Below are 23946 nucleotides of genomic sequence, written 5' to 3'. Positions count from 1 at the left end.
ACTTCAAATAAAAATGGTTTTCACTCAAGAAAAGCAAAGCAAATATCTTAAAATTCTAAACACATAATTGCTTAAAATATCATTTTCAATTGATGAGAATGTCAGAGCTTATTTCTTTTCCTGCAAATTCTCATTACTACAGCCTTGCCCTTATTTTTGGCAGCTGCATTATCTTCCCTGTGCCTGTAATGGTATTAGGAAGAAATGGGATGGAAAACAAAACAAAAAATTAATTTTCATTATTGCTGTTTATTTTTACTAGGTACAATCCTATTTCTTTTTTCTTTTTTAGTGCATTTTCCCTAATGTGTAATCCACCTCAGAAAGCAATGGGATACTTTTCCCTGTAATATCATATTACTTTTTTTCATTGTACCTGCTTTTTTATGGAATTTCTTGATATCTATGGAAGCACTGCCCTTGCTTTGTGGAGTGTGAAGTTCTGGGTTACCTCAGGCAGTTTCTCCTCCACACTCAGAAACTGACAGAGGACATTGACAGACAGATTCAGTAAGAAACATAAAGGACAGAGCTTATGATATTTGTTCTTCCTTGTTCAAAGGCTTCTTCTAAAAACACATTCTTTGCTTGTACTTTTTGAAAGGAGTAAGATAAGAGCCTAGGGAGGTGTCAGGCTCTTATCCCAAGGGAAAACCATGGTGCAGTTGTATTTAACGGAGTTTGGTGAGAAGGAAGATTTTCCTCACACTTTTATACTTAATAGTTTCAAACTATCTAGCTAATAAATTTTTAAAATAGTAATACAGGCATTATTGTCTTGCAATGAAGTTTGGAACATTTGGTTATTTGATGTTTAAGAACTGAAAATTTGAAAAATCTGCCATTGAGATACTACCATCTCCCTTTCTTGTTTGAGATATAAAATTATTGAAACTAAAAAAGAAAACTAAACACTGCCTCACCACCACAAAATGTACCAGGCTGAAGGTTAATATAGGTTTTGGGTCTGAGGAGAATGAGTTAAAAAGTACAGGTACCATTGAACCTCCTCGTGTCACAGAACAGCAAGGACAAGACATTAACTGTTAAAACAGAACAAAATTATACCACTTAGTAATGTATATCTTTCTGGGAGTTCCCATAGTGGCTCAGGTTAAGGAACCCGACTAGTATCTATGAGGATGTGGGTTTGATTCCTGGCCTTGCTGAGTAGGTTAAGGATCCAGCGTTGCCGTGAGCTGTGGCGTAGGTCGCAGAGGCAGCTCAGATCTTGAGTTGCTGTGGCTGTGGTGTAGGTTCACAGCTTAGTTCCAATTTGACTCCTAGCCTGGGAACCTCCAGTGGCCGCTGGTGCTGCCCTAAAAAGACAAAAGACAAAAAAAAAGTGTATATCTTTCAGATTATAAAGGCTTCTGACTGCATTTTTTACTGCCATTTTAGAGTGCATATTTAATTTTTGTCACTTCCTTTCTTGGAGTAATATCTAATTTGAACTCAGTTATACACGCTTTACTCTCCTTTTTACTATAAAGAGAAGAGTTCTAAAAGGGGCTTTATAGAAAATGCTTTGCGTGTTGTCTGCTCATTTCCTGATCTAGTTCTCATGCTTTCTTGTCCTCTGTGTCCATATGGATGCTCAGAATGAAGGTCACAGCATCTTGTCACAGTTCTCAGGCAAACATCAGGCTCACCATCAGACAATTTTGTTCAAGGGTACATAATCTAGAAATTACCAGAGAACTCAACACATTCTAGTTGACTGCTCTATTCTTCAAAATCTCACCTAAGTTCTGCCTCTTCCACAGAGCTTTGTCTCCACACTGTCACAGCAAGGGCTTCACTCGTATTGGAACTCTTAACACCTAATGTCTATGCCATTCTTTTGGCATTTATTAGTTAACATCTCGTGACACAAGTTCAGGATTTAAAAGGTTGCAGTAAGCCTAGAGATCATCCCATTCCTCTTGACTTACAACATTCTTTATTCTTTTAATTAGATATTAAGTACATTGAGCATGTCCTGCTAACTATTGTGGGAAAAACACAAATTACTACATTAAAACTTTATTATGTGAAAACCAATTTTAAAATATAGGTCGATCTGAGGTTTAATGTATATGTTTTTGAAAAAAGAAGAAGAAAAAGAAAGAAAAACCATATGAAAGCTCTCTTCAGTAAAGAAAATCCTCTTATTAAAAGGAGTGGGGTGATTCCCACTGTGGCAAGGTGGTTTAAGAATTCAACTGCAGTGGCTCTGGTCTCTGTGGAGGCACAGACAGGTTCAATCCCCAGCCCAGTGCAGTGAGTTAAAGGCTTAGGTTGCAGCTGCCCCTCAGATATATGCTGAGGATGTGGCCATAAAAAAAGGAAAAGAAAATGAGTGGGAAGAGGTGCTTTGACTTTTAGGAGGTAATTAGTGTCAACTCTCCTTTTCTTGTACTTGTAGATCAATCCTCAGTCTCTGTCTTCTGCCCAAGAACATCCCTTCAACAATTGTTCCCTCTTTCCTACATCATCATTTCTCCCTCTCTACTAGGTCATTCCCATTAACATAAAACAGGCTGCAATGTTTCCTGTCTTAAAAAAATAAAGCAACCCCATCTCCTTTCAGTTACTAGCTCATTTCTATGCTCCGTTTAAATGGCAACAAGCTTTAAATGAGTCATCTTCTTGCTCTCTCCACTTAACTTTTCCATTTTCTCTTGTACCCACTCTAGCTTAGCTTCCACAACACACATGGTTGTCAAGGCCATCAGTTAGCTCCATGTAAACCTGAAGATCATTTTCAATAACCTTTTATTTGTCCCATCAATAAGGTAGTACATCAGTGAAGATCCTCTGAGAAGCAGATGTGAAGACACATACCATGCACTTGAAGCCTTATTGATATATTCTAGCAAAGGTACTATACCTGGCATTTCAGCTGCAGTTTGATTTAACTTGTGCTGCTCCACTATCACCCTCTAGGCTCCAGATGGTTTTTGCAGGAATCCTGGTGAATTAAAAAGAGGTATGATAGAAACGATGAACCCTGCAACCTTTCAAACATAAATGCTGGCACTGATCATTGTAGTTCCCCAGGAGTCTGTTTTATTTTTGACTTACTCTCTTGGCTAGGGGAGGGAAGAAAAGAAGGCAGCAGTTCCAGAGGTTTACTTCCACACCAGAATATATTTTACTGGCAGACCAAGGATCCAGTGATCCAACCACCAAGTATGTCCATCCCTGTGACACATTTAAAGAGTGCAGAAATCACCCCCAGTTGGGTCATGGACCCAGTGGACACACTGTATGTTAGATAGTAGCCAGGACTCAATTTAATACCTGCTCCATAAACCCCACCCTAACAGAGGTTATGATGATGCTTCAGGTCTCCAATATCAATGTCAACTCAGACCCTGTGTCTCATAGTCTGAAATGTCTGAGGATAACCCCTTTTTCCAGTACCTAGTACTGGTGTAAATGGCCACAGCTCCCTGAGGTGGATGGTGTTATAGGATGTGTCCTACTTCTTCAGTCAATAGGTTACTGATCTGAAAATGATGAGTTTACTGGAGTGACTACATCAGCTTTAGCTCCTCCGTTTTTGCCTTTTTTCTAATTGTAAGCACTGCTGCTCTTTTGTTTTTTCCTGGGGACAACATACTTTATTAACCATCTCCGTACCTCCCTATGGACAAGCTTCTTTGGCTGCCTCTCCATCATCATGGACATCCCCTGGTTTCCAGTGCTCAAGTCCAGCCATCTGACATTTATTATTTTAGGGCTGTGTCATGACCATGGATCTTAACAAGCCCAGATCCAGAATGGCCTCTCCTACCATCAACTCTGGCCTGCTGAGGAGGCCCTCACTGAGCTGCTTAGTGATGTTTAGTGAAGCACTCCTCTCATCAGCATATTCCTATTGACCTTGGTGTGTCCTTTGGTGGGTCTTCAGGATCACAAAATATATCCATGTCTTCTGAATCACACAGTATATCCATGTACTTCCCTTGCCTTTTTATTGCTTCCTCTCCCATCTATAGGGAACCTCAGCATGGGCCTTTGTTTTCTCCAGGCTTCCAAGGCTATCCTAGCCAAAATACTTGGGTATTTTCCAAGATGTTAAAATTTCATGTCCCAGGAAATCCCACTGAGTGAATGAATTATTGTTTATCCAGTCTTACTTCCCACCTCCTTGCTCAAGTACCCTCCAAATGTAATTCCAGCATTACTCCCCTGGCTCCCACCATTAGCTGTTAGCTAATTCTTAGGGTCCCTTTGAGATGTAATCCCCTTCCTTATTTTTCAGACCCAGCATATCCTGAGTCAGGTTATGCTGGGATTTAACCCTGGTTATCAACCAGTTTTGAGAGAAGGTGGGTGTGGTTCCCTTGGGGGCCCCTGTTGCCTTGCTGGGGAGAGGCCATAGGATTATCTTCCCATACAGAGAAAGTGCTAGCTCTTAATATAGAGGTGCAAGCCATCTCAACAAGCAGTTGAGGATGAGAGGGGGACTGCTGAGCCAAATTCCTGCGGCATTCATCCAGATGTTGCCATCCAGTGTTTCAGAGTCAGGTTTTCTCAACAGACCCACCTTGACTGAGCAATTAAACCCCTCTGGAGCTCTGTAACACTATCACATGCAAGGCTTGCCCCTCTGTCATGTCTACTCTTACTCTCCAGTGCCTTGTTTTAACCTATCAGAAATATCCTCTAGCTCTTATGCTTAGTCTTTATTTGCAGCATACCCTTAACTTCTCATTATCCTTCTGCAGGGAATCAGTACAAATTATAACAGCCAGCCAGTTCCACTGTCCTCATGGGCATTATTCTCTCTCTATCTTTCAAACACCTGAATGGTCACACTGTTAAAGGTATTGCCTTCTGTGGGACATTTTCCTAGTTCACCACTGGTGAAATCCTTCACATTTAGGCTGCCACATTGTACCACATATGGCCCCACATACCACTCATGATGAGGTCTTCTTAGCCACTTGGGTGATGATTGAGCCAGACCCCAAACCCCATCTTGCTACCTGTTTTCTTGAGCCATTCCTGGTACTCCGTATTAATTAAGGGCCATGAAGAAACAGATGCCAAGAGGAATAGATGTACAAATTATTTGTTGGGAGAAATACCTCGGAAGGATAAAGGGGGGAGAGAGAAAGAGGAAGTGAAAGAAGCCTTCAGATTGCAGTGTAGGCCTGTCACCTGTTAAGAAGAGAGAGAAGGAAAGATTGGATTGGGAGAGCCTGAGATTACAGTGCAGTTCTGGGAAAGTCTCCGCTAGACTGACAGGAAGCCAGTCCCCAAGTCAAAATGGCCTGTTAGTGGTCAAATAATGTTCACACCAGACAGGAATGGCCCATTCCTGATACTCCCCTGTGTTTAGTCATCAGCTGGAAATGGCCCAAGGGAAGTATGACCTGGCATGAATGTTACAGCAGATCTGAAGGTAAAGCAGCTGGAGGTGTCAATTAGCCATGCTCTCCATAACAGGTTCTCTTGAAAGATGATATAAACAGCACACCTCCATGTCCACCGCAGGGGACCATATAATTTATGGTCTGAACAAGATCACTTGTAAGTGTGAAAGGGACACTGGTAATATTCCAGAACAAAGGCATAAACTGGGAGTATCCCAGGCAAACTGAGACACATGGTTACCTTACCTGTCAATAATATTTGACACAGTTCATAATTCCATCCTGGTTCAAACACTTTGTTCTTTTGGCTTCCAGGTTTCCACACACCCTTGTTTTTCATGCTACATTTCTGACACCCTCATTCTAATTCCTTCCAGTGGCCTACAGTAACCTGCATGATCTAACCCCACTACCATTCTCCCCTCCTTCCCTCTACCCCCCCCTTTTCTGTTGAATTATATGAATTTTTTTTCTATATTGGCCTCTTATCAGATTCATGATTTGCAGTTATTTTCTCACATCCAGTAGATTGCTTTTTAATTTTGTTGACAATTTTCTTTGCTGTGCAAAAGCTTTTTAGTTTGATGTAGTTCCACTTGTGTATTTTTGCTTTCGTTGCTTTAGGTTTTGGTGTCAGATTCAAAACATCATTGCAAGACCTATGTCAAAGAACTTACCAACTATGTTTTCTCTTAGAAGTTTTATGGTTTCAGGTCTTATATTCAAATCTGTAATCCATTTTCAGTTAGCTTTTGTTAACTAAAAAGTTATGTATAAGATAGCAATACAATTTCATTCTTTCATATGTGGCTGTCTAATTTTACCAACATCATTTACTGAAAGTACTGAACTTTCCCCATTGTATATTCTTGCCTCCATATTTTGTCATAATTAAATGACCATATATGTGTGGATTTATTTCTGGGCTCTCTTTTCCCTTCCCTTAACCTATGTGCCTGTTTTATGTCAATATCACTATTGTTTTAATTACTATAGCTTTGCAATATAGTTTGAAATTAGGAAGCATAATGTCTCCAGCTTCATTTTTCTTTCTCAAGATTACCTTGGCTATTTGGGTATTTGTGGTTCCATACAAATTTTAGGATTGTTTGTTTTATTTCTGTGAAAATACTATTGGAATTTTGATAGATATTCCATTGAATCTTTAGAAAGTTTTGGGTAGTATGGACATTTTAACATATTAGTTCTTTTAATCCATGAGTATGGAATATCTTTTCTTTTATTTGTGACTTTTTCAATTTCTTTCATTAATATCTTACAGTTTTCAAAATGCAGTTCTTTCACCTCCTTGGTTAGATTTCTTCCAAGGTATTTTATTATTTTTGTTGCAATTATAAATAGCAACAAAAATAATAAAATTTCTCTTAATTTCTCTTTCTGATAGTTCATTATTAGGATAAAGAAAGGCAACTGACTTCTGTGTACTGATTTTGTATCCTGCAACTTTACTGAATTTGTTTATCAGTTCTAATAGTTTTTGATGGAGTCTTTAAGTTTTTCTATATATTATCATGTTATCTGTAAATAGTGATAGTTTTATTTCTTCTTTCCCAATTTTGATGCTTTTTATTTCTTTTTCTTGTCTAATTACTTTGGCTAGGACGTCTAATACTATGTTGAATAAAAGTGATGAGAATGGGCATCCTTATCCTCTTCCTGATCTTAGAGGAAAAGCTTTCAGCTTTTCACTGTTGAGTATGATATTAGCTGGAGGCTTGTCATATACAGCCTTTATTATGTTTAGGTACATTCCCTCTATACCCACTTTGTTGAGAGTTTTTATCATACATGGATGTTGAATTTTGTCAAATGCTTTTTCTGTACCTATTAAGATGATCATATGATATTTAGCCTTTTATTTTGTTAATGCAGTGTATCACATTGACTCATTTGTGGATGGTTGAACCATCCTTGCATCCTGGAATAAATCCCACTTGATCATGATGTATGATCCTATTATTGTATTGTCAGATATATTTTTGTTTTTTAATTTACTATGTCTTCTCCCTCACCTAGAATGCCAGAATGTAACTTCCATCAAGGTTTTGTTTATTGCTCTATTCCTAGCACCTATAACAATGCTTCCTTTCTAGTAACCACTCAATAAAGATTTATTGAATGAGTGAATGAATCTACAAAGGAGCAGTAAACTACAGTATATCCATCCTAAGGGATTGCATGCAGTTACTAGAAACATTCACAAAGAATTTTTAATGATAAGGGGGAAAACATATGCAATAAAGTAAGTGGAAAAAAAAAACAGGAGAAATACAACTACTCTAGCCATGAAATAAGCTCACACTGGGGAAGAAAAACAAATCTGGAGGGAAATATTCTAAACTGTTTGTAATGGAGTTTGGGTCATATATTTTGGCTCCTTGATGAAGAAGCCAAGAAGTATTGGGACAGATCTTCTGGTTTGGACACCCAATAACTTTGACCAACTACAAAAAGCAAATTTGGACAGGCCCCTCTTTACCAAAGAGAAAAGGTCAAAAAGATGTCCAGGACACCTCATCATTTATAACATTTACTCCACATCCATATGGCCATTCTGAAGGTAAAAGTAGGGTTTAAGATGGCAGAAATGATCATTTCTGCCTCTTTTAACTTTTAAAATTTTTTTTAAGTTTTTACCATCCTTTACCATCATTTTAAGGCCTTCCAGAATTTCTGGCCTCACCTAAGTCTTATCTGAACCTTAAAGCAGTCCACCAACTTCTATAATGTATCTAAATTTCAAGAGATAACTCTGGATAAAAAGAATCCTCTTGAGTCCCTCTCAGCAATAGACCAATCTTCTGGCACCCTTCTATGAGCTAAAAGTGAAGGATTGTGAAATGTGTTGGAAAAGGATGAGGAGAAAGCCAATTCATCTATTAAACATGAATACCTACTTTGGATTAAAGACATAAAAGGTTAAAAGACATCACCCTGCCTTTGGAAAGCTTGAAATTTATTCAAGTAGATAAAATACATAGATATAGAATTGAAATACTTGTGGCTGCCAGCAAATGAGATATAAAGACAAGAAGGGGAGTTCGCATCGTGGCTCAGTGGTTAACGAATCTGACTCGGAACGACGAGGTTGAGGGTTCAATCCCTGGCCTTGCTCGGTGGGTTAAGGATCCGTCATTGCTGTGAGCTGTGGTGTAGGTTGCAGACGCGGCTCAGATCCCTTGTTGCTATGGCTCTGGTGTAGGCCAGTGGTTACAGCTCCGATTCGACCCCTAGCCTGGGAACCTCCATATGCCACTGGAGCGGCCCAAGAAATGTCAAAAAAAAAAAAAAAAGGCAAGAAGGGCAATAGTAATTCTGAGAAGGGAAAAGGGAGTGAGTTAGGGACAAGCCTTTCCAAAAAGGTGGAATATGAGCTAATCCTAAAGGATGCCTTGGATTTAGATAAGCAGAGAATAGGCAAGAACATTCCAACAGGTCAGTGAAAACCAGGATTGGTAAGCAACATAGAATGTTTCTGGGACCAAGGATAAAGCATTTTGAATAAGGCATTTTCAACAGAATTATAGCAACATATTAATTTTATGGAGGTAAATCTTTATTCAATTTGCAATGTTAAATCAAACAGTATTTTTCCTTTTCAACCTAAATATTTTTCTAATGGATTATTTTTCATTGAACAATTTCAAATAAAGGTTAGATTTATTGATTAGCTTTTATATTATTTTATTTATACCAATTATAACTTCTGATTTGGGGAGCCATTATTCCTCTCAAGTCTGATATTCTCAGATCATATTTTGAAGATTAAAAAATTATCAATGATTTTATTCTGTTAATTTTTGATGAAGAACACATTTTAACAAGTATAAATTTTAGCCATTGCCAATTTTTCCCCTCTTGATTACAAAATCTAATTTTTCCAGAATTAGCATACCTAGTTTTCTACATTACCAGCCATTTGTATTTTATCAATTACTTTTTTTTTAACCATGTCATGTCTTTTTGATGTCTTTTAATTACTGTCCTCCTACCCCATCCACTCTCCTCTTTCCTTTTTTTATTTTTATTTTTATTTTTTTTATTACTCAAATGAATTTATCACATCTTTAGTTGTATAATGATCATAACAATCTGATTTCACAGGATTTCCATCCACAGCTCAAGGACATCCCCCTCACCTCCCAAACTGTCTCCTCCGGAGACCAAAAGTTTTTCATTGTCTGTGAGTCAGCATCTGTTCTGCAAAGAAGTTCAGTCTGTCCTTTTTTCAGATTCCACATGTCAGTGAAAACATTTGATGTTGGTGTCTCATTGTATGGCTGACTTCACTTATTAGCATGATAGTTTCTAGGTCCATCCACGTTGCAAAAAATTCTGGTATTTCGTTCTTTTTAATGGCTGAGTAATATTCCATTGTGTATATGTACCACATCTTCTTGATCCCACTCCTCTGTCGATGGACATTTAGGTTGTTTCCATGTTTTGGCTATTGTATGCAGTAAATATTTCTACTGATATTATTCATTATGAATAACAAAGAAGACTACTAATTTGCACTTATACCCTAGTTAACACATGATACTTTACAGGCTGTTTTCAGATATCCTATAAATTTTTCTATTGTCCACATTGTAAAGCAAATGTATTATACTGAAAAATCTGAAAATACACTTCTGATCCCTTGTGTATTCCAAAATAAAGATCTGGCACTGGCAGAGCAAAAGTTTTGGTTGCAAGAAACAGAAATTGACTCTGGATGATTTAAAAGAAAAATATTTATTAAAAAGATAGGGAAGTAAGTCACAGGATCCCTGGGAGAGCTTGATAACCCAACTTGAAGGCTATGAACAGGGAGCCTCAGCTAACAGCAGAACCAAGCCCATCTGGCTGCCAGAGCCCCAGGCTCCAGATTGGCTCTGTGGACTCTCCTGGCCCTGGACACTGCATCCAGGAAGCCTGACCAACTGCAGTTGCCACCATCACCAGGGGCAACTCACTGTGGTCCCTGTTTCTTTGCTTCCTTCACTCTCAATTAGAAGCCTGTGGTGGGTATGTCTGGGTGGAGGGGGCTAGGGTCACTCGCCTGCCTTCTTACTGCATGCGATCTTAGGGAAGCAAATGAAAAATAGCTCCCACTTGGAAAATCAAGGTAGAGGAATTGCCCAACACGAGAAGAGGCATCATATGATGAGCTAACAAAAAGAATAATCAGTGCCCACTAGAAGGTGAGATCAGAGGGAAAATATTCTGCCTAGTTCAGTGGAATAACAGATGTGGCCGAATAGCCACAAATCCTGGATCTTTACCTGGGGCCTGTTCACCACAGAACTACCACACTGACCTCTCTGTGGCCCTCACCATACTGCCAATCATCTCTGCAGGTTCTCAGGCAGTAGACAAATTTAAAAATGAGCTAAATGATCTAAGATGAAAATGGATATGTGATTCTCTTCCACAGTAGCTTTTGGCGAATGTTATAATCAAAGGGTTCTTTATATATTGTGAACGTCCTGTACACTGCAACTAAACACAGAGAATACTTTCATTAGTGTTACTGTTAGAGCACTTGAGGCTTTCAGATTTAAATGGGTAACTGCAAAAAAAAAAAAAAGATTGCCTTTAAAATCAGAGTGTTTGAAGAAATTTTTTAATAGTTTTCATTTAGATATTTATTATTTTGTATGGCTGCTAAAAATCACATAGCTTGAATTAATATTATATAATCATATTTAATTTTAAAGAAAATTTGATAGTAAATATAATCCTAAGCAGTTTATGTATAGCATAGATCTGGCAAATAAAAACTATCTCCATATTAGCTAATTTCTATAATAGCGTACAAATCAGAGGGCGATGTTTATGTGACCCAAAGATCATGGAATGCTAAACTTTAGGATGTAGAGATCTTTATGGTCCTATTTCTATATGATTGAAGCTGCTGTTCCAAGCCTCCAAAATATGGGATATTTTACATTAGTCATTAAAGACTGCATTTTAGCCATAGCTTTCCTAATGTTGTAGGTGCTCTTGTGTGTGGAGTTATTTAGTCATTTCCTCTGTCCCTTTGGGGGGTAATCTGTACTTCAGCTGGCCCCTGAGTATGCTTCTCATGCTCCTCCTTCAGGTCTCCAAACATAGCTACTTTGTCTCTAACAATCTAAGGTGTTGCTGTTGCAGCCCAGACTGGCCTGATGTATGCTTGGAGTGAGAAAGCAGTTTCCCTTTGAGGCTCTTAAGTCTTTCTAAGCTTTCCACATGTTCAGAGGGTCACCTCAAGAATTCTGCTGAAGGTTAGACAGTTGGTATGGGGATTGTCACAACCAAAACCAAATGGCTCTTGGAACCAAGATTAGAATTCGGGAACTTTCCAGTGTTAATTCAGAGTCATAGACCACCACACCACAATATCTATCATTCTACTAGGTTTTCTTTCAGTGACTACTTAATGGGAGGAGTGTTTATCTCAACTCTGCATTGCCCAAACAGAGCTATTAATCAGACCCATCTCCATATCCACTGTGAGTGAGACAGGCATAGTTCAGGCCTTGAGGCTTGCCAGGAGGGCAGTAAGCCACTTGTTTTTCTTGGCAGATATCTTTGTCTGCATGTGGTTCCTTCTCTTCTTTCCTCAGACCACAAGACTCAGATTCCTTGAAGCCTAGAGGACCCTCAGAATTTGCTTCACCTTGGCTGCATCCTGTAGCAAGCATCATATAGTTTAACCCTTCCTCATTCTTGGTTTCCATTAAAGCAGCTGATCTAACATCATCTGAATTTAAACAAATCATATGACCATCTTCAGCTGTGAAAAAAAATATAAAAGTTATTCTAGCATCTCTTTGATTCCCTTTATTTGTAATATCCAGGCAGTATGAAAACTAGAACAACAACAGCCTTACGCATTGGTTCACAAATGTTTAGACAACCACTAAGGGAACACAAGACACAAGGTATCTTTCCCGTCCTGGATGCTACCACAATCTAGTAGGAGAGCAGAAATGGTACCACAGGAGGTGCTGTTGCTTATATAAGAAAGGCATATATAATGTGGTGAGAGCACAGATGTGATTAACTCCTCCGTAATGGGAAAAAGGACATGGTCTTTGTGAGAGGAATTAAATGGCCCTGGGACTGCCCTTTTTGTCTAAAGTGCTTTCCCTTTCATCTTCCCACACCAGCTAAAATATCTGCCCTTTAAGATGTATTTCTTTAGATCAAGTAATTTAATCAGGTATTAAGCTAATATTTATTGGATACCTACTCCAAACCAGGCTATGTCCTAGGTATTGATAATACAGCAATATACAAAACAGGTTTGTTGCTGTTTGGAGTTTTCATCCTAATGGAGGGAGACAGAAAATAAACTAATGAACAAGTAAATCTATGTCAGGTGGCAATAAGTACTATGAACAAAAATCCAACAGAAAGGGGGCGAAAGAATAATGGTTGTATTGGAATGGGGACTGCTATTTCTGATGAGGTGGCAGCAAAGTCCTCTCGGATGAGGTAAAACTTGAGTAGAGACCTGAATCAAACAAGAGAATTCATCTTGGAAGGACGAGTCGAGGAGGAGGGAACAGCAAAAACAAGGATCTCGCCGAGGCAGGAGCTCTCTCGGCGCGGACTGAGGAACAGCTAGGCAGCCAGGATAGTTGGCTCTCAGCCATCTCCCTGGGACCAGTGGTATATAAAATCATTAACACTAGTCGACAGATAAATTAGAACTAGCAGGCATATGACCTCAAAGGGCTGGTAGGGAGGCAACAGACACAGGCCTGGCAAATTTTAGTAGCAAAGTTGAGGGAAAAGGAAAATGACATGAAATACAAGAATAATAATTGTTGTTAATACTTACAGAGTATTTACTACATACCAGGCACTGTTCTAAGCTACATGCATATATTAATTCATTCTTCTCCTATTAAATAAGTACTGGCATTATCTCCATTTCACAGATGAAACCCAGGCACAGAGGGGTTTAATGATCTGACCAAGGTCACACTGCTAGAATTTGAACCCAAACTGTCTGGCATGGTCTGTGCCCTCATTTTCACCTCCCTGAGAGGAGGGTGAGCTCCTGTGCAGTGGGAGGAGGAGGTGGTGGGCAGTGCACCCTACAGGAGTCCTTGAGAGGCACCGACTCCAGACACACGTGTACGAGGTAGGGGTGGCAGCAGAAAAATGGGCAGCCAGAAGGTAACTGACCTTTCTCACAATTGTGCTCATATTATTTTGTCTTTCTCTACTTAAAGGCTGCCCTCTTACTTAGAGAAGTATAAGAATTCTTGTGAAACCTAATAGCAGAGATTCTGAAACATTCCACAAAATTCTAGGGAATCAACAAAATGAATATGTAAATGTATATTATGGGAATTATTTGTTTTTTTCACCAATGCTTTCCAATCCCTGGGTGTTACTACCTGAAACAAAAACTTATAATCAGAAATGTTACTGTCTTTTCACACAGCATCATGTTTTACAAATTAGAAACATTCACAGTGATATAAGCAGTTATAAACATGAGATGAAATAACATTGGACCATTGTAAATTGAGGTGGAGTAACAGTTTCATCTCTTCTGCACAGTCTAGACATTGCTTTTGTCTAAATATCCTGCATAAGAAGGATTAAATCACTAAGAATGAACATCTATGCAGACTTATTGAAGTATAGATTTAAGAATTTCAAAAAAAAGAAAGAAAGAAAGAAAGAAAGAAAGAAACATTTTAGTCGCTAGATGATGGTCCTGCCCTTTCTCCTTCCTGTCCTTCCAGCATGAGAGCATCCAAATATGGGGGGAGGCCTGCAGGGCTGCCAACCTTCTGCACTTGGCCCTGACATATACCCAGGCTGGGTTTATTTGGAATATACTTACATTGAAATATGGGGAGATTTTTTAATAATTTCAAAGGACTAAGGAAAGCACCATTATACCTATTTTTCCCTGATGGAATTTAATGGGTCTGTCTATAGCCAAGTTCCAAACCTGAACTACAAAGCTTATTTACTATAAAAGCATATCAACTTCTGCCCCTGCTCTGTCCTACTAGTTCTTATTTCATTTGCAAACCCTTCCCCACTGGTGAAGAACAAAACAGCACAGCTACAGGCTCACAGAGCCTTTGACATTATCCCATGTTCCTCTTCATTGTTCAGACATCATTATAGTATATTTCGAACTGTATGAACGGTCAGACAGTGTTGTATAATATCTCCCCCATAGAAATAAGCTTATCAGATGCCAGGTTTGGTTAGTACCTAAGCGCTGAGTATCTATGGAAGGATCCAGCTATTACAATTATTGTCTAAGGTACTGACAGCCATTGAGAAACTCAAGAATAACCTTGCTAGGCATGATAGTAGCAATAGAAAATATCAAAAAATGATAGGAAGAAATAGAACATTTAAATAGCCCAGTGGCTCAGATTATTGACAAAATTAGGATAATATTCCTACAGGGCTTAAAGAAATTAGGCTAAAGGAGTTTAGAATTTCAACAAAAACCTGGATCTACAATACAGGTCTAGCTACTCGTTATCACCTGCTTTATTGCCATACCTTTAGCCCATTAAATAGCATATTGGGAAACTTTCTACCGAAACATGATTTAATTTTTGCTTCTATTGAGCTATTTGCAAAAAAATTACTTTATATAAGGCCAAAAAAAATCTTTTTTCAAATTCTGGTGCCATATGTCAAAGAAAAATCATTAGCTAACTGTTTCACTGGTTCCTAGTACTTAGGGCAATATTTAGTAACTTGACCCTGGCAAGCTTTCAGCAATTAGTACATCTTCTTATTGCAGAAAGAATTATGAGAGATGGAATGGGTTGTTTATTTTGGTTTAAAAACTACTGAATAGGAAACCTGCAGGTCCTTAAAGCAGAGATCCTAAGCAAACATGGCACACACTCAGCAACCCTCAGTTTAAGAGGGAAATATTAAAATAAAGACTTCCAAGTAAGACAGGGTATTTACAGACGAGACATATGCCGGCTGACTGGCTATGTTTAGAACAGCAGAGGAGCATTTAGATTTGTTTCCTGTAGAACTCTCTGGGACTGATGAGGTGATGTTTACACAAATGTTTGGATGAAGTCACTGGGATATTTTTACTAGATGCCCAGATATGTTACTAATCTCTCTCTATCCCCTCTCCACCCCATTAGGTCAGTAGGACCATAGCATTGGCATGGTATTATTGCACCCTATAATCCTAATGCTCTCCCCCCCACCCCTTATTTTCTCAAAAAAGTCTTTCCAGTGGCTTCCTTGTCTTCTTATATATCTCTGACAATAACAAAGAAGACTTCTTACAGTTTTGCTAAATATGCCCACCAGTCTGCAAAGTAGCAAACTATTATTAAACACATTCTCTTTTATTTAAAAGATAATAAAGTTTAGGATTGCCTTGAAGAGACTGTTCTATGATGTTTGTCCTTTGCAAATACACAAATGCTTTCATTCTATTTCTTCTTTCTTCTCTGCTGCTTTTGTTCAGCCACATGGCAATTATGAAGATTTTTGGTGATCCCCATATTTCTTTCTGTATACCTTAGCTTCAGGATTTATACTCACTGTAAATAACTGAATGTGAATTTCTCTTGTGCCAGAATTCTGTATCTGTCCTGGCATAGAATTACTTGTTTCTACCTAAATTATCAAAGTCTGATTATAGTCCCTGTTAAACTCTTCTTAAATCCTTATTCTGTCTAGTTATGCCTGCTTTCAGGTCGGGGGGGGGAAATATTGTTTAGAATATTAATTGTCAACAACCTGACACTTAAATAAATTTGACATAATCAGGACAGATTGGTGTAACTTTTCTAGCAGGCTATAAGTAATAAGGTCTTTCACTGTACCTCGCTGTGCAGCACACTAAAGGTAACAAAGTGGGAAGAGTGGGAGGGCAGTTTCCTAACCAAAGCCGTGTCTCCGTAAAGGCTGAGAGCAAAGGTTCTAGAATAGAGTCCTGCTCCAGCTGCATTCAGCAGTATAACCATGTACAAATTACTAGGCCTCAGTCTTTTCATCTGTAAAATGGTGATATCATAATGCTCACTTCATAGGGCTGTTGTAAGGATTTAATGAGTTCACTCATATAGTACACATATAGTACAAGGAACATAAAAAAGTGCTAAAATAAAATTAGCTAATACTGCAATTAAAAACCATTTGCAAAAAGGGTTTTTTTCTCCATATGAACTGTAAGCATTGTTTGGTACTTACCTCAGTGTCATAGATGAACTAGGTAATGTTATATGATACAAAGGTTTTTCTCAAGGGTTCATGGAGATGTCCAGTAAAACCTAAGGTAAAGCTAAGCTCTCCGGCCTTCTAACACTCAATAAGTCAGCCTTTGTGATTTTTTTATAAAATGTCTGTATACTTTGGAGGGAAAGACTTCTGTGAGCAAAGAGTTGAATTTTAAAATACAACACAACTCAACTGTAAAATCCTTGCAACCCTGAAGAACTCTTTGCCTCTGAGCACTTGACCATCCCAACTCCATGAGCCTCCCTCCTTTGGATTTCTGTGGCAATCTTCCTCTTTGCTTTAGGCGTCTCTCAGTGCCCACCACCTTTCTTTGTCAGTCCCTCATACATTGGCTGCTTTTTGGGCCCCACCTACTGTTCACTTCTATTCTAATTCTATACACTTTAATTAAATGACCTCATCTACACTCTTGACCTTAACTACCTATGTTTACAGGGCAGACCTTCCAACTGAATACTAGGTGCCTTCACTTCTCCCACACTCAGCTCAAACCAAACATGTTCAAAGATGCTCCTCCTCCTACATCCCCCATCTCTGAGAAGAGCACTGCTTTTCACCTAGTCTCTCAATTCACTGGGATTCACCACTGTCTCCCCTCTCTCCTTCACACAGTTAGATACCAAGTCCTATAGCATCTACCCCTATGGTAAGTCTGGCTTCCATATCCTTTTATCTACAGCTGTCACCTTCATTATTTCACCTTTCAATTACCCTCATTTCGCACCTTACTAGTGTGACCATTATCCCTCCAGTGTTGTCACTTGCCATTTCCCACCTTCATGTGTAATAAACTGCCTGCAGTTCTATGAACACCCTCTTCTCTATGATTCCCAGCCTTTCCACATACTGCTCCTATCCACAGATAATTTTTTCTCACCTCTCTGCAGAACTCAGTTTAGGGTTAACTTCTCAGTGTCTTTTATTGACTCTCCCTCCACCACCCAGAGTAGCTTTGGCATCCTTCCTCAGGACTCCCACAGAACATGAACTCCCTCTCAGTGGTAACACAGGATTTCTCCTGGCTTCTGGCAACAGATATAGTTTAAAATAATCTGTTTACCAAATCTTTAAATATAAGCTCTTTTGTTTAAAAAAAAAATGGTGGGGAGTTCCCGTCGTGGCGCAGTGGTTAACGAATCCAACTAGGAACCATGAGGTTGCGGGTTCAGTCCCTGCCCTTGCTCAGTGGGTTAACGATCCGGCGTTGCCGTGAGCTGTGGTGTAGGTTGCAGACGCGGCTCGGATCCCGTGTTGCTGAGGCTCTGGAGTGGGCCGGTGGCTACAGCTCCGATTCAACCCCTAGCCTGGGAACCTCCATATGCCGCGGGAACGGCCCAAGAAATAGCAACAACAACAAAAGACAAAAAGACAAAAATAAATAAATAAATAAATAAATAAAAATAAATTTAAAAAATGGTGGAAAGCTGACCAGAGAATCTACATCCCACTCGTTCCTCTGGATTACCAGCCAGTTTGTACATATACAAACAAACACAAATGAATTTATCTATAACTGGTTGTGTATACATATAAAATATGTGAAGTGTATAATCAAATGACACAATGGCTAGTACTGGAGAGTGAGGACAGGGAGGAAGTTGAGACCTTTTACTCTGCTCAGTCACTTTTATATATTTTTTAAGCAATAAACATAAAATATATGTATAATAAAGACCTTTAAATACAGTTATAAAAATAATATAGCATGAGCCATTACAGAGCTTAATTACTAGAGAAGTTAGAAGAAAAATCAGAGAGGATCAGGAGTCATTTTTTGATTGATTGTAAAATAACAAAAATTCTTTTAAGAAGATGATGATTGTTTAATTTCATAAAGTCCACAAAAAGGAATATTCACAAGCAAATCTGAATCAGAGGCTTAGTAGTTACGTGTTGCCTTCTAGAGATAAGTGTAGTGATTTCATAAGAAAATCATGCTTTTAGTGTCCAGTAAGCAAAACCATGTTCTGCTTGTCTTTCACACATCTACACCATCAACTCAACCTAGTTACTGCCATTCGTCTATCTGAGGAACAAAAGATTTCACTTTACTACTACTGGCAAACCACCCCAGATTGTGGTTCCTGTAAAGTTTCCATTTGCAAAGTTACAACCAGTAAGAACCAGGCTAAGCAGGGGCAGATTCAAAATGGTTTGAGCAAAACAGTATTATTCAATAGTGAAGAGGTAACACCTGCCTTTCCTGTGGATAGAGACAGTCCTTTAATAAGAACAATTCTCAAAATCACCCGTAGAAGCAGAGCTCACTATTATTATTTTTTTTTTTTTTTTGGTCTTTTCTGGGGCTGCACGCACGGTGGAGGTTCCCAGGCTAGGGGTCGAATCAGAACTGTAGCTGCCGGCCTACACCAGACTGGGATTGGACCCCTAGCCTGGGAAACTCCATATGCCGCGGGAGCTGTAGCAATCAGCCTACACCAGAGCCACAGCAGCGCGCAGGATCCGAGCCGCGTCTGCAACCTACACCACAGCTCATGGCAACACCGGATCCTTAACCCATCGAGCAAGGCCAGGGACCGAACCCGCAACCTCATCGTTCCTAGTTGGATTCGTTAACCAATGAGCCACGACGGGAACGCCAACTATTAAACGTAATATACAAAATTAAAGAAACTGACTCCAGTTTCCAAAGGGAAAGAAATAATATTACCTCTTCTTTTTCTTTAAAGCTTTCCCAGTGGAACACATTAAATTCAGGTGCTTAACACTGTGCCTTGCATGAAAGTCAATAGGTATCTGTTGAAATACTTTTTAAAAATTTTTGTCAAAAATTCATTCAGAGAAATACATTAATATTCAGAAAGTGAGAAGGGGTTTATAGTATCTAAAATGTCTTACAGGTATGTTTTTCCTTAACCTGGGTGATCTTCACACAGCAAGTGTTTGAACAGAACCCTCCAAAAGGATAGGGTTGCCCTGCAGTTATAACTCCTAGAATCAGCTCAGTTCTATTATGAGAAGGCAGGTAGAGCCAATGTGAGATTATGAAGCATGCTCAAAGCAAGCACAGCCCTTCCCAATCTCACTTAGCTGCTTATGTTAAGGAAGTTTCACAGTCATAGTCTTATCTCCATTCATGTCATGGATCCAAAGTTACTCAAAATGTGTAGTCAGAAGAAACAGTAAACAAGACAAGCAGATATTCATCCTTGGGCTTCTTATTTTTCTCTGTTATTATTAGTCAAATACATCACTCAAGGTGAAGGTCTCACTGTAGAGAGATGACTCCAGAACAACCATCAGCCATTGTATAATCAATCACTGCAGAGACCAAGAGGCTTGATTTCTGAGGATTCTGAGTCACGGTATATCTTGCCAGGTTTATTTCTAAGCAAGAATGTTTGCATTTGAAAGAAAACAAGGGTCCTGTGGACTTTATTAATAGGATAGAGTTCAAGAGCATCTGGAAAGGATCATTTTAAAATTTATTTTTCTGCAGCCAATTAGGCAAATGCATTGTGAATCTGATTTTGGAAATGAATTAAGTGACTACTGTGTTTTAATACCAAAACACTGAAGTGGAATCACACTAGACCTTAGCAAAGCATAACACACTACAATAATCATAGCAAACTAAATAGCAGTTTGAAGCAACGGATTAGATATATACATAGCAACATGGACGGCTCTTAAAAACACAGTACTTAATGAAAAAAGAAAGAAAAGAAGCATTACATAGCATGACAGTATCCATGCATACAATACACATTTTGCAGGAAAACACATGAATTAAAAGATACACATTAAATGCGTTAGAATGGCTGCCTGCCAAGTGGATAGAGGAACTAGAACAGGAGAGGAATATGGAGATAAAGGGACTAAACAAACAAAATTAAAGAGAAGCCCTGCATAGACCAATGATGATAATGTACCATCAACTATAATTAACTCTGCGCTTGGGTCCAAACTGGCACGAGGGGTGGAGGGCAGAGAGAACAGGCCTCATGAAAATAGTCTAACATGTTAATTCTCCTCTTTACTATCTTAGATTATAAATCCAAGGGCCATATCATTATTCTTTTTTAATTTAGTGAATAAATCAAAATTATTTTCAAAGAAGAATGCGATAAATACTTAATTATGAGGATGATGCCAGTATATTATTCTTCCATGTCTTCCAAGTACATCCCATTTTAACCTTGTTTAGTTACACTGAAGAAAAAACCCAAACGTTCTAAAGAAGAGTCAAACTTACCTTCAAAACCTTCATTTATGACTCCACTGGGACTTGCTTCTTCTCTGCATTGAGAAATACTATTTAAAGAAAAATTTCTGAATAATTGGAGCTGGTCTTGAATTTTATGGAAAGTAGGTCTTTGGTCAGGTTCTTGAGCCCAGCACTGGGTCATTAAATTCCACCTGTGTATGTGGGTAAAGACAGGAAAGTAAATGGCAATTGGCTATCATTAGGAAACCCTTACTGATAACCCAGGAAAAGTTATTTCAGAAGGAAAATAATTTGAGTTATTGCCAGTTTTCCATAATTAAAAAACTGAACTAGAACAAAAGCTTTTGTTTCCTATTTAATAGTGGCTGGGGAGTTTCCTGGTGGCCTAGCAGTTAAGAGCTTGACATTGTCACCACTGTGACTCAGGTTCAATCCCTGACCTAAGAACCTCTGCATGCCATGGGCACAGCTAAAAAAAAAGTGGCTGACAATATTGATACCATTATTAGAAACATCTTCCCTTTAAGCAATTGACATTTATTTTAACAATTAATCCAAATAAATAGAGAGATAAATAGATGGCTGGAAAATGTTTATAGAAGCCATAAGGGAACTAACAGCTGTAAAAATTATTGAATAAGCTGAGATTAAATTTTAAATTCATACAATGATATGTGAAACAAAATCTAAGTTGTACTCCAAGCCACACAGAACTAGAGGCAGAAATGAGATTTAATTCTAATGCTTTTATTCTTCATTACACTGTCAGCTTAATTAAAAGACCTAGTTCCCCTAGACATAAATAGCTGGTTGATTAAACATTATCTTTTCTTTAATAGTTGTCTAAGAAATGTCTGCACAATAATCAATTAATGTTCATTCATTCATTCAGCAAAGATTTGTTGGACATTTATTATATACAAGCAGCCTGTCAAGAGCTAGAGATGTGGTAATATGGTTCCTATCCTCATAAGGTATACATAGTAAATTTAAGAGAGGGACAGGAGTCCCCACTGTGGTGCAGTAGGTTAATGAGTTGGCTTGTTATTCTGTGGAGGTGCTGGTTTGATCCCTGCAGCTGTGGCATAGGTCAAAGCTCTGACTCTGACTTGGATTCAGTCCCTGGCCCTGAACTTCCATAATCCACAAATGTGGCCCCCCCCCCAAAAAAAGGGTGACACAGTTTATCCACTATAATTCATAGGAGCAGGAGTGAAAAATGTATCTCTTTTATATTTCTGTAACTAATTCTCAGAGCCTCACCTAGCAGGAGAAAATTAACTCCATTTATTATAATACCCTTTATAACCTAGTTCATTCCAATATTTGAAAACATCCTTTTCAAAAATTCTGTCTTCTCTGGATAATAACTCAGTCTCTCTTATTCTTAGGCTATTCCTACTCTCTCTGCCTTCCTTTCCAAGATAGTGTCAGGCTTTAAGTAAAAGTCTTAGGTGACCTATAGTGGCACAGTGAAGGATCCTTTGGACTCCACTGCACCCTCCAGGCCTTCTCTAGTCTCAGAGTGGAATGATGAGCCATTCCACAAGGAGGGTCTGGTCTGATGCATCCTGTGGGCGTAGGCTGAAATCTGCAGCCTATGATCTCTACCTGTTCCTCTGGCTCTCCCCACTGCACTGGTCCTCCCTTTTCTGTCTCTAGCTGCAGGCTTCTCTGACACTATAGCATGTCCTATATCTGCTTACAGGGCTCAGGGAATCCATTCCTATTCCTGTCATATGCCCACAGGATGCTCCTTGGTCAAATCTGTAGCTTTCAACAACACGTTCACATTACATGGGAAACAAAGGAGGCCTGCAAGTGCTAACTATACGTTCTCTGTCTGGACGTGGCTGTTCGACCCTGTCCAAGATGCTGAGTCTCCATGTCAATGTGGGAGATCCCCTACTCAGTGACCTCCAGGCCATCCTCCCAAACTGGGAGGAGTGGGCAGTTGATGTCACCCACATCCAATCCAACTGAAGCCTACAGACATCTCGGGACCTAAATATCCAACATCTTCACCCTCCCACCTCTATCTGTCAAGGTCTCTTCTTCCTACATTTCCATGGGGCTCAGAAGGAGTGGGGTTTTTACTCAGTTCCTCTTTTAGATTATACCAATGTTGGTTTAGTCGCTCAAATCTGGCATTTAGCATACTAACAAGGAGCTAAAGGATCTAGATAACCATCTCTCTCCTCCAAGCTTTCCATGTCTACTGACTACTAAAAGGTCAGGTACGTGCTTTCTTTTATTTTTTATTTTATTTTTTTTACTTTCTGGAACTCTAAGGCAGATTATTATTAATTATTTAGTAGTTAATTATTATTAGTAGTAGTACTATATCAACAAATATACAATTACCAATTATAAGTTCTATAAAAAAGTACTGAAGAAAACAAATGTGTGCTCTCATTAGAGATGAAACATTTTGGGCAAGTTGCTCATACAGGGATACTCCGCAGAGGTAACATTTAAGCCAGAGAACATTGTAGGAAAATAAGATGCTAGTCATGAGAACTCGGTGGGGAGTCAGGGAACACATTAGAAAAGAGAAAAGCATATGTAAATTCCTAAATTTGGACAAAGCTTGGCACATTTTAGAATGTGAAAGAAAGCCAGTGTGACTGTAGAGCAGTTATTGAGAGTAAGAGAATGAGAGATGAGGTCAGAAGAGGAAGGCGAGATCATGCAGGTCTCAAAGACCAGGCTAGGAGTTGGATTTTATGTCACTACAATGGGGAGCTATTGAAGGTTTTTAATAGGGCATGATCTTTCCATTTTTAAAGGGTGACTTTAGCTGATATATGGGGAGAATGGATTGTAGAAGGGCAAGGTGGAAGCAAGGAAGTAATTAAAGAAGACTAGGTGAGAGATAATGGTGGTGGTTTGGACCAAGGCAATGATAATTGAGCTAGAGTAAGAAAATACTCAATCACTAGGTGACAGTGACCCAGAAATCATCATAGGTATATGTATTTACAATCTCCATTCCATAGTAATCTGGCATGCAAAATCCACTTCCATCTCTTTCATTTCTTGACAAGAATCTCAGGTCAGAGTCAATAGTCAATATCAGGGTATCATGGAAAAATCTAATATTGGTCTATTTTTCAGTATTGATCTGAT

At 38.8% G+C, this 23946-nt stretch overlaps 2 protein-coding genes across 8 annotated transcripts in view; both read right to left on the bottom strand.

Moving 5' to 3' along the window:
• The window catches only part of PHF3 (PHD finger protein 3), a 1103753-nt gene that overhangs the window by 749836 nt on the left and 329971 nt on the right, over positions 1 to 23946 (bottom strand). The gene's annotated exons all lie outside the window — the stretch shown is intronic.
• ROS1 (ROS proto-oncogene 1, receptor tyrosine kinase) overlaps positions 10109 to 23946 on the bottom strand; it is a 124234-nt gene continuing 110396 nt past the window's right edge. For all 7 annotated transcript variants that reach the window (XM_021089103.2, XM_084958253.1, XM_021089108.2 and 4 more), the window contains exons 43-44: positions 20845 to 21008; positions 10109 to 12153 (exon numbers count right to left, since the gene is read on the bottom strand). In XM_021089103.2, the coding sequence (XP_020944762.2) occupies positions 11843 to 12153; positions 20845 to 21008 (475 nt within the window). In that variant the 3' untranslated portion in view covers positions 10109 to 11842. The remainder of the gene's footprint in view (positions 12154 to 20844; positions 21009 to 23946) is intronic.

This window comes from Sus scrofa, chromosome 1, assembly GCF_054392235.1.
Source record: "Sus scrofa isolate SSC_HxYL_T2T_F1_AM1 chromosome 1, Sscrofa_HxYL_maternal_Yorkshire_Landrace_v2.0, whole genome shotgun sequence".
Lineage (NCBI taxonomy): Eukaryota > Metazoa > Chordata > Mammalia > Artiodactyla > Suidae > Sus > Sus scrofa.
Note: the sequence above shows the minus strand (reverse complement) of the source record. Positions and strands in the feature narration are given on the sequence as shown.